Consider the following 12,086-nt stretch of genomic DNA (forward strand, 5'->3'; position numbering starts at 1 on the left):
AGAATTTTCAGCCCAGAATTTCGTATCCAGCCACACTAAGCTTCCTAAGTGAAGGAGGAATAAAATCCTTTATAGACAAGGAAATGCTAATTTTGTCACCACCAGGCCTGCCTTACAAAAGCTCCTGCAGGAAGCACTAAACATGGAAAGGAATAACTCATACCAGCCACTGCAAAAACATAATAAACTGTAAAGAACATTGACACTATGAAGAAACTGCATCAACTAACAGGCAAAACAACCAGCTAACATCATAATGACAGGATCAAATTCACACATAACAATATTAACCTTAAATGTAAATGGGCTAACTGGACCAATTAAAAGACACAGACTGGCAAATTGGATAGAGTCAAGACCCATTAGAGTGCTGTATTCAGGAAACCCATCTTATGTGCAAAGACACACATAGGCTCAAAATAAAAGGGTGGTGGAATATTTACCAAGCAAACGGAAAGTGAAAAAAAAGCAGGAGTTGCAATCCTAATCTCATAAAACAGACTTTAAACTAACAAAGATCAAAAGAGACAAAAAAGGGCATTACATAATGGGAAAGGGATCAATGCAGCAAGAAGAGCTAACTATCCTAAATATACATGCACCCAATACAGGAGCACCCAGATTCATAAAGCAAGTTCTTAGAGACCTACAAAAAGACTTAGACTCCCACACAATAATAGTGGGACACTTTAACACCCCACTGTCAATATTAGACAGATCAACGAGACAGAAAATTAACAAAGATACTCAGGACTTGAACTCAGCTCTGGAACAAGCAGACCTAATAGACATCTACAGAACTCTTCACCCCAATTCAACAGAATATACATTTTTCTCAGCACCTCATCACAATTATTCTAAAATTGACCACATAATTGGAAGTAAAATACTCCACAGCAAATGCAAAAGAATGGAAATCATAACAGTCTCTCAGAACACAGTGCAATCAAATTAGAGCTTAGGATTAAGAAACTCACTCAAAACTGCACAACTACATGGAAACTGAACAACATGCTCCTGAATGACTACTGGGTAAATAAGGAAATGAAGGCAAAAATAAAGATGTTCTTTGAAACCAATGAGAATGAAAACATAGTGTACCAGAATCTCTGGGACACATTTAAAGATGTGTGTAGAGGGAAATTTATAGCACTAAATGCCTACAAAAGAAAGCAGGAAAGATCTGAAATTGACAACCTAACATCACAATTAAAAGAACCAGAGAAGCAACCGCAAACAAATCCAAAATCTAGCAGAAGACAAGACATAACTAAGATCAGGGCAGAACTGAAGGAGATAGAAACACAAAAAATCCTTCAAAAAATCACTGAATCCAGGAGCTGGTTTTTTGAAAAGATCAACAAAACAGACTGCTAGCCAGACTAGTTAAGAAGAGAGAAGAATCAAATAGACACAATAAAAAATGATATAGGGGATATCACCACCGATCCCACAGAAATACAAAGTACCATCAGAGAATAGTATAAGCACCTCTATGCAAATAAACTAGAAAATCTAGAATAGGATAAATTCCTGGACACATATACTCTCCCAAGTCTAAACCAGGAAGAAGTCGAATTCCTGAATAAACCAATAACAGGTTTTGAAATTGAGGCAGTAATTAATAGCCTACCAACCAAAAAAAAAAAAAGTCCAGGATCAGACGGATTCACAGCTGAATTCTACCAGAGGTACAAAGAGGAGCTGGTACCATTCCTTCTGAAACTATTCCAAACAATAGAAAAAGGGGGAATCCTCCCCACCTCATTTTATGAGGCCAGCATCATCCTGATACCAAAGCCTGCAGAGACACAACAAAAAAAGACAATTTTGGGCCAATATCCCTGATGAACATCGATGCGAAAATCCTCAATAAAATACTGGTGAACCTAATCCAGCAGCACATCAAAAAGCTCATCCACCACGATCAAGTCAGCTTCATCCCTGGGATGCAAGGCTGATTCAACATATGCAAATCAATAAACATAATTCATCACATAAACAGAACCAATGACAAAAACCACATGATAATCTCAATAGATGCAGAAAAGGCTTTCAACAAAATTCAACACCTCTTTATGCTAAAAATCCTCAATAAACTAGGTATCAATGGAATGTATCTCAAAATAATAAGAGCTATTTATGACAAACCCACAGCCAATATCATACTGAATGGGCAAAAATTGGAAGCATTTCCTTTGAAAACTGGCACAAGACAAAGATGCCCCGTCTCAACATTTCTATTCAACATAGTATTGGAAGTTCTGGCCAGGGCAGTCAGGCAAGAGAAATAAATAAATGGTATTCAAATAGGAAGAGAAGAAGTCAAATTGTCTCTGTTTGCAGATTACATGATTGTATATTTAGAAAACTCTATCGTCTCAGCCCAAAATCTCCTTACGATGATATGCAACTTCAGCAAAGTCTCAGGATACAAAATCAATGTGCAAAAATCACAAGCATTCTTATACACCAATAACAGACAAACAGAGAGCCAAGTCATGAGTGAACTCCCATTCACAACTGCTACAAAGAGAATAAAATACCTAGGAATCCAACTTATAAGGGATGTGAGGGACCTCTTCAGGGAAAATTACCAACCACTGCTCAAGGAAATAAGAGAAGACACAAACAAGTGGAAAAACATCCCATGCTCATGGATAAGATGAATCAATATCGTGAAAATGGCTATACTGCCCAAAGTAATTTATAGATTCAATGCTATCCCCATCAAGCTACCACTGACTTTCTTCACAGAATTGGAAAAACTACTTTAAAGTTCAAATGGAACAAAAAAAGAGCCCACATAGCCAAGACAATCCTGGACAAGAAGAACAAAGCTGGAGGCATCCCACTACCTGACTTCAAACTATACTACAAGGCCGCAGTAACCAAAACAGCATGGCACTGGTACCAAAACAGATATATAGACCAATGAAACAGAACAGAGGCCTCAGAAATAACACCACACGTCTACAACCAACTGATCTTTGACAAACCTGACACAAACAAGCAATGGGGAAAATATTACCTATTTAATAAATGGCGTTGGGAAACCTGCTAGCCATATATGGAAAACAGAAACTGGACCCCTTCCTTACACCTTATATGAAAATCAACTCAAGATGAATCAAAGACTTAAACGTAAGATCTAGGACCATAAAAATCCTAGAAGAAAACCTGGGCAATACCATTCAAAGCAGGCATGGGCAAAGACTTCATGTCTGAAACACCAAAAGCAATGGCAACAACAACCAAAATACACAAATGGGATCTAATTAAACTAAAGAACTTCTGAACAGCAAAAGAAATTATCATCAGAGTGAATAGGCAACCTACAGAATGGGAGAAAATGTTTGCAATTTATCCATCTGACAAAGGGCTAATATCCAGAATCTACAGAGAATTTAAACAAATTTACAAGAAAAATTATGGGCACAGTGGCTCATGCCTGTAATCCCAGCACTTTGGGAGGCCGAGGCAGGCGGATCACGAGGTCAGGAGTTTGAGACCAGCCTGGCCAATATGGTGAAACCCTGTCTCTACTAAAAATACAAAAATTAGTTGGGCTTGGTGGCACACGCCTGAAGTCCCAGCTACTCGGGAGGCTGAGATAGAAGAATCACTTGAACCAGGGAGGCGGCGGTTGCAGAGAGCTGAGATTGTGCCACTGCACTCCAGCCTGGGGGGCAAAGCGAGACTCCACCAAAAAAACAAAAACAAAAACAAAAACAAAAAAAACGAATTTAAAAGAAAAAAATCACCCCATCAAAAAGTGGGCGAAGGATATGAACAGATACTTCTCAAAAGAAGACATTTATGCAGCCAACAAACATATGAAAAAATGCTCATCATCACTGTTCATTAGAGAAATGCAAATCAAAACCACAATGAGATACCATCTCATGCCAGTTAGAATGGCAATCATCAAAAAGTTAGGAAACAACAGATACTAAAGAGAATGTGGAGAAATAGGGATGCTTTTACACTGTTGGTGGGAGTGTAAATTAGTTCAACCATTGTGGATGACAGTGTGGTGAATCCTCAAGGATCTAGAACTAGAAATACCATTTGACCCAGCATTCCCATTACTGGGTATATACCCAAAGGATTATAAATCATTCTACTATAAAGACATATACACATGTATGTTTACTGCAGTACTATTCACAATAGCAAAGACTTGGAACCAACCCAAATGTCCATTAATAATGGACTGGATAAAGAAAATGTGGCACATATACACCCACCATGGAATACTATGCAGCCATAAAAAAAGATGAGTTCATGTCCTTTGCAGGGACATGGATGAAGCTGGAAACCATCATTCTCAGCAAACTATCACAAGAACAGAAGGAACCAAACACCACATGTTCTCACTCATAAGTGGGAGTTGAACAATGAGAACACATGGACACAGGGAGGGAAACATCACACAGTGGGGCCTGTCTGGGGGTGGGAGTTAGAGGAGGGATAACATTAGGAGAAATGCCTAATGTAAGTGACAGGTTGATGGGTGCAGCAAACCACCATGGCAAGTGTATACCTATGTAACAAAACTGCACATTCTGAACATGTACCCCAGAACTTAAAGTATAATAAAAAAACTAAGTAAAAATAAATTTTAAAATAAGATATATACAACATCCAAGAAGAAAAAAGAAGTAATATGATCCTTCCTATGATGCAGCTTCTCAGTTCTTACATTCATTTTAAGAAGACCCTTAGAAAACTGGAGGGTGCAGTTGTCATTCTTTGGAGCTTAGAGTAAATTTTCTTCTCCTTAACGTCCCTATGGCACCTTGTGTGTTGCTCACTTGTGTATCATTCTGCCATGTCATACATTGGAATTATACACAAATAACACTGAACGAATATACTTCAGGTTGCACACTATTCTCAGCTTCGGAGATCTAGGGTCTCACAACCTGATGATGAAGATAAATAAGAAAATAAATCATGACTACACAGTGTGTGAGGTGATGTACTGAAGTACCCACAGGAAGTACAGAGGGAGTTACCAAGGAATATGCACATGTCCTGATAAACTGCAGGCTTCCTGAGGAAAAGGGCCATGTACTCCCCTGACACGTGGCCCTGGATTTCTCACCAGGTTATGGGTTCAGAAAACAGTGTTTAATTATGTGTTCTTTGATTGAGGGCAAGTAGGCCAGTAAGTCATCTGGAAACCATATTTGCTGGAAGACTTTAACTAGGTAATTTTAACCCCAAGGAGAGAAGACTGGAAAAAGGTATATTATTCCCTCTATTTCAAGGATTGTTATGTAGTAGAGGGAACCAACTTATTCCGAAACATTCCAGGGGGCAGAAACTTCAACCCATTAATCCTGGTTCTGACTCCCATAGTGTTAAAGAATATGTTTCTTACATAGTACAGAACGTTAGCATTGCTGAATAAGGAGAAAGCATAGGTGAAGCTAATTGAAATAAAGTGACTATTAGGGGTAAGTTTGATTACAGTTTTTCCAGCTTTTGTCACCCTGACACTCATGTTTTATACTACTCAACCGATCAACATCTCAGAAACTTACTAGAATGGCTAGCTGCACTTACAGACGTATTTTATTGCTTAAATTTAAAGATAATAGATATGAAGCCCTTAACTAAAGAATCAGAATTTCACCCTTTAATAAGCATTTCAAATCCGCTAATCTTAATCATATCCCACGGAAGTAGTTGGTTAATAAATTGCATCAACTCTCATTTTTTTGTTTTATGAAAACAAAAGCCCTTGAAGCCACCACTGGGCATATGAACTGGGAAGAAGTGTCCTGACCAGAGTTTTCTGTCATCTCTGTGCTTCAAGTATCACACAGAAGGGCACGAACTCTCACAATAAATATGTCATCAAGATGGAAGAATATTTTTTCATCACAAAAATAAACTATGTTTCCTGTCTTCCACTAGCATTTTTATCCATCTCCTCGGACTAAGGAGACCCAGTGGACTCTCGAAGGCTGTACCCCCGAAAAGCAAGACATCAGTTTCGCTGTCAGCTGGATGCCAAAGAAGTGCAAACAAAGCAGCACATCCCTGATGTAAACTGGCCCACGGTGCCGCAGATCCTAGGAACTCTGAAGGAGCCAACAGCAGTAGCAACAACAAAACAGCATTAAGGCTACATTCCCCTGCTAGCTCCATTCCCAAATATTTATGGAAAAGCCCCTACTTCTACAAGCCCCCCGTCCCTCCGGAGAATGCTTTCATTTGATTGCCTCAGTATTGAAACTCTTCAACAATAGCATCCGTCACTGTCAGGCTTCTGGAGGTAAAACTGCTGTGTGATGATCATGTTGGTTGAAAGAAGGGTGAACTGAGACCACAGAACCCATCTGTTACCTTCTAGTCTCCTAGCAGGAATTTCACGTGATTCTACTCATTTCCTTTGGACCTAGCTAGATTACTACTGCTGTATAAAAATAGGCAACTGTTGCTTTAAAGCACAAGCTTTTGATGCTTTTTGTAATCCCTATTAGTGATAGGTCCTATAGAACAATAATCAGTGGAAATTATATATATGTATTTGGTAGGATCTCATAAGAATTTACATAGGAAAGATTAAGTCCTTTAATCTTACATAGAAAAGATTGAGTTCATTAATCTTTGAGTTTTAGAAAGTTGTGATAAGTAATTTATCATAATGATCTATTGTCTAGAGTCTTTTGAAGGGTAATATAAACACTCAATCTATTTGTGACTTTAAAACACCTTTTGGTTTTTTAAAGTCCAGAATGGCAGGCTGGTGGAGCTAGAAGTCAAGTTAGAACTGTGACAAATGAATTCAGGAAGTCTTTCCATCCAGCCCCTGTTCTATTTGGCAGTAAAACTAGAAGACATATTAGGCAGAAAGGAAATGGTTGTTTCTATCTATTTATCTAACCTCTTTCCATAGCAAAAGATGACAGGTTAACTACTACTTTTCTACAAATGCGTTCCCTACTCCACTCCTGGCCCACACCAAATTCTTGTAGAAAGCCTTGGCATACAAATTGTTGGTTAACAACTAGACTGTCTTTCTAGTTGTTCAAAGGGAATTGAAAATCTTTTTGTAGAGTGTTTTATGAGATTTTCATCTGGAAAAATTCACTATTCCATTTTTTAACTGCAATAGTGAAAGAGGAATTTTGCTAATCCAGACCTGCTTTTTAAAGAATGACCTTCATTGATTGACCCTTAGAAGGAACATTCACTGAATTCAATGATTTATTCAACTAAGAACATTTCTTGAGGATCTACCATGTGGCCAGGAACCTTGCTAGATGCTAAGGGCAAAAGGATGAACAAGGTAGAAATGGCCTCTGTCCTCAGGAGCTAAACTCTAGCAGACCAAATAACAGAATCTCCTGGAGGCATGTCCTCTACCGTCCTCTCAGAATATCTACAACTACTTCTTTCTTCCAGAAGATGACTAAAAATGAAGCTTTATTTAACTTTTCTTAGTACAAGCTGAGGTATACATAAATAGATAAATTTAAAATACACTGTGTCATACATAAGCATTCTCACATTAACATCTTTTAAAACCTCTAAACACTTCTGCGAGAAATAAACGTATTTCTTGCCTTTAGTATGATGTTCATGGAGCTGAAGAAGTGATTTTAAGGACTCAGCATTCTCAAACTCATGAGTATTCTGGAGGAAATCTTCAGCTTGGTCTATTTTAATAGCAAACTACAATAGAAATACAGAGGAAAGACATTTGTATAAAAATTAATGTGCCATTGTTAGTTACCTGTAGATGTTTTTCATAAATTAGTAGCCCAACTGAGGATGTGTGTTTGTGCAAGGGTATATGTTCGTATGTGTTTGTGTGAGTGTGTGTTGGCTTACGGTGTTTGTGTGAGGGTGTGTATTTGCATGTGGTCAATTTACAAAGTGTCATTGGTAAGAACTTTCTCCTCCTTTCATACCTAATTTTGTATGCTGAAATAAACCAACCTGTTTACTGTCCAAATGCCTATTAAATTTTTCAAACAAAATTATAATGACCTATGTGTACAGTCACTTTCAACATTCTAAGGCACTTAATTAAGAATAAGCAGATAGTTAGCTAAGGGAAACCAGGAAGGGGTTAACTAGAAAGTAATCTACACATTTACAAGTAAATGTAGCTTAAGAACTCACTTAGAGAGAAAGTTGAAGTATAGTTATTTTTTCCCTCTATAATTGAACTTAGCAGTGAAATATGCAAGTTTCCAAATAATACATAGTCTAATCCATATCTAATCCTATATATATATTTGTATAGAAAGCGGTCTGAAAAAATACACACCAAATGGTGACTTAATGAGAAGAAATGAAATTAAGGATGAGCAAGAGGAGGTAAAATTTTAATATTTGAATCTATAATTTGTAATTCTGTTTGCATTTTTATCAATAATTTGTATGCATTACATCTATAAATAAAATAAGATTAGATGGAGTGAGAATGACAAGTGAGAAATGTATCCTCTCTTTCAAGGAAAATGCATAGCAATTTCACACTCTAAATGGCGAGGAATATGACTGGTCTCTCTTTTTGTTTTTCTCCATAGAGGCAGTGGGAAATTGAGAGAGATAATTAACGTGATGTTAAAATGCTCAGGAAAATCATCTTAGAAACAAATTTTAGAAGACGGCAAAATACATTTGGTTATCCTGTCACAGTATGTCTATAGTGGTAGACAAATAGCTGGCTTGTTTTAGCACTAAGATTCAACAGTAATGATCACAATTTATATGAGCATTTCAATATATTCACCTTTGGATTAGGTTTAGAATAAACTAATTAAGGAAAAGTATCAGTGTAAAAGACACAGAAGCTTGCGATGTTACTTATCTTCTGTTTCAAGTCTTCTCCAAACTACCATCTTTGAATCTGGGGATTCTTAATATTTTAATGTAACTATCTGATTAACACAATCGACTGTAGTTTATTACAACAGCCATATGAAATCCAATTATAAATGAAATGGACTGATGAGAGAGAGACTGAAGAGCATGGGACATGTTTTGGAAATGCAAGGCAGGCCTCTGTTATCCTATCAGAACAACCTGATGGACATCTGCTGCTGCCACTCAGGGGTGGTGTTTCTAAATTATAGTACAGTGTTTGAGGTGAGAATAACCCAACTGATAGTTATGTCTGTGAGTGAGCCTGAAATAATCTTGTAATAATGATCGACCATGCAATCATTAGTAATTTTTAATTTCTCAAAAACTTCTGCATGCACATAATTCAATAAGGGAGTCAATATCCACATCATTTACATCTCTAATTCACTCAATTTCTAATAACTGATTTTTAAAATATTATTTAAAGAGAATCTTCAAAAAGAAAAAAAATCCTAGTAGGTGGTTTGTTTGTTACCTGCAGAACATTACAAAAAGTTCCAGGGTCACTGTTTAAACTTATATTTATATTTCAGTTTGTTATCAAATTAAAAATAAACCAATAAGCAAACAATGCTTTACTCAGAAAAAAGCTTCCCTAAAGTTCTGTTTACTTTTATCGGTATTTTCCTTTCTCCACTCTCTTTTATCACTAAAGAAATGGCTTTGGCATACAAAGGGGGCATAAGGATTATATAGCAGTTTGTCTTCAGTTTAATATGAAGTGATTCACAAAATTGGAAATGGGATAATACAAGTAATAATTAGTCTTTTCACTAGAAGCAATAAAAGCTCACGCAAGTGTAAGAATAACAATGTTGGGTTGAATCATGGTTTGGCCTGCTATTTCCTTTTACTTCATGTTATATCTGAAAGGAATTTACTCATCATGGAGAAGATAAGCTAGCATTAACACTAAAACACAATGAGAAACAAATATTGCTCTAACGCTAGAAAAAGAAGAAAATTTCCTGGACTCAAAACAGATGAGTTTCAAGGACAGTTGACACCTGTACCCTACTTACTCAGATAGAATGAGTCAGATATATCTATAATTTGGCGTCTGTAGGTATATTTCAGCTGTTTTATCTATTTTCAGGGAAGAAAGATTGTGTATGAAACTTCTTCCAAGATGGTCTCTGAAATGAGTTAAACTTCAGTGTTCAAACTGTGATAAACAAGCCTTGAAAGTTATAATAAGGTTTTTATTCCTCCCTTTTGCTTTTAAACAAGTTCATGATGCATGAGATTGCCTACTCCAATTTTTAGGTTCCATTACTAATCTTCTTTCCTTCATTATTTTGGATTTAAGTCCTGAATTTTTAGTTTAGAAATGTCATATTTTTCAAAGCTAGTGCTTTATCATAATGAAGCAATGCTCTCACATCAAAATGAATGGGCTGCCACTTGACAGAGAAGTTAAAAGTGAAATTTCCAATAACTGTCTTATACCAAATATAATACCTCTTTTGATAATGTTCTTTGAAACTCACATTTTGAAATGAGAAACCTCAAAAAATTGTAGAATTCAAGAAAACTCACATGGAGACATGACCTTCTTAGGTCCAGAAGGACTTTTTCCTTCTCTTGTATTGTAAGGTGTTCAAACTATGGAAAATCAACTATACACTTTAGGAAAGTACTCAGAAAATGCTATATTTATGAATCAAATATCCTATGGAATATTCTATAATTACCTTTTTAAAACATAGGCAGCAAAAGGAAATTTTATTCTCCAACTTTTAGCCAAGAACAACACTCTAGACCAGCATTTCTTAGCAATCCTACAATCCGGGTAATTGTTTGATTTAGTAATTGTATTACTACCTTCTATAGAGGGAAATAATCATAATGACTTATGAGCATTCCCATTATTACTTAATATTTTACCAAATTTTAGTTACTTAACTGTACTTTGTTTTTGTTTGAAGACCTACTCTTAAAATAGTAATAATTTTATTTATTGACAATCAAAAATTAAATATATTGTCTATGTATGTCTTGGTTATTCTGCCATTTTTTAAACTGCTTGCAATGTCTATTTGTGGAAAAACAAACATTTTCAGGAGTGCTATTAATTTGCTCTGATGTGGGGAAGGGAGAAGTTTTTTAAAGCACAAACCTCCAAGGCATTTTCAAAAAATTCAGAAGTCAACCTAAGGAGCTCCATTCTTCTTTCAAGCATGGACACCAGGGCTGCCCATGCTTCACCCAGAGTCTCGGCCATGGCGTCGTAGACCTGACTCTGATCCTTGTTCTCTTCAGCTGTCTTGTCTGCTTCCTGCAAGAGTTCCCATACCCGATCTTCCAAAGCCTAAGTACAAAAGAAAAAGGCATAAGGCAGGATGTTAACTCAATGTAAGAACACAGGATCACACTTTAAACACTTGGATATTAGAAATTGTATGTGGTCTAGGAAAGATAATTTATAAACACAAACTGTTATACAAGAAGGTATATCAAACAGGAAGGAAGGAGCGATCAGGATTGAGGTGAGCCAGGGAGCATGGCCAGGCTAAAGGGATTCACATTTAAACATTGTCCAAACACTGCTGACATCTGTCAAAGACACATGTCTACATTCCCAAGGGGTATAGAATATTATGTTAATCTCACAGTTCCAAAAAAAAATAAGAAAAGTAATAAGAACACACCTAGAAGAGTGATCAAGAATAAAGGTTGTGAGAAACAAGCCCTATAAAGCTTACTGTTTATTGCAAATAATTGTCATTAGTTGTTAATATGACCGTGACACTTAATGTAAATATTGAGTAGATTTTTAAGTCATAATTTAAAATTTAAGATGTCTATAACCAACATTATCTACTGTTTGAACAAAATATGAAAAATGAAAAGGAACATGTGCTTACATAACTGTCTCATTCAGGGATAGGAGGATTTAATAAGTTCCATATAATTCTTGAAGTTAGCACCAAAATAAAGGCATAATTTTTAAAGAGTACAGTAGACTAAAATAATATGAATAAATTCTAAAATATCAACATAAAAAGGAACTTAAAAATGTGATAAAGAAAAATACAACAGAGAAAACAAAAGAAATAAGAGCAGGTTCATAAGGACACACACACACACACAAACATAATGACAAGTACATAATTAAATATCAATTAACACAAAAAATGTGGATGAGCTAACTTTTTAAACAAAAAGACAAACACTATCAGAGTGAGAAA

At 36.1% G+C, this 12,086-nt stretch overlaps 1 protein-coding gene across 1 annotated transcript in view; it reads right to left on the bottom strand.

The window, feature by feature from the left end:
- Nucleotides 1-12,086, bottom strand: part of CCDC141 (coiled-coil domain containing 141) — a 223,061-nt gene that overhangs the window by 133,848 nt on the left and 77,127 nt on the right. The window contains exons 3-4 of the mRNA XM_007965472.3: nt 11,015-11,206; nt 7,584-7,692 (exon numbers count right to left, since the gene is read on the bottom strand). Coding sequence (XP_007963663.2) covers nt 7,584-7,692; nt 11,015-11,206 — 301 coding nt within the window. The remainder of the gene's footprint in view (nt 1-7,583; nt 7,693-11,014; nt 11,207-12,086) is intronic.

The sequence above is a fragment of the Chlorocebus sabaeus genome, chromosome 10, assembly GCF_047675955.1.
Source record: "Chlorocebus sabaeus isolate Y175 chromosome 10, mChlSab1.0.hap1, whole genome shotgun sequence".
In the NCBI taxonomy this organism is placed as follows: Eukaryota; Metazoa; Chordata; class Mammalia; order Primates; family Cercopithecidae; genus Chlorocebus; species Chlorocebus sabaeus.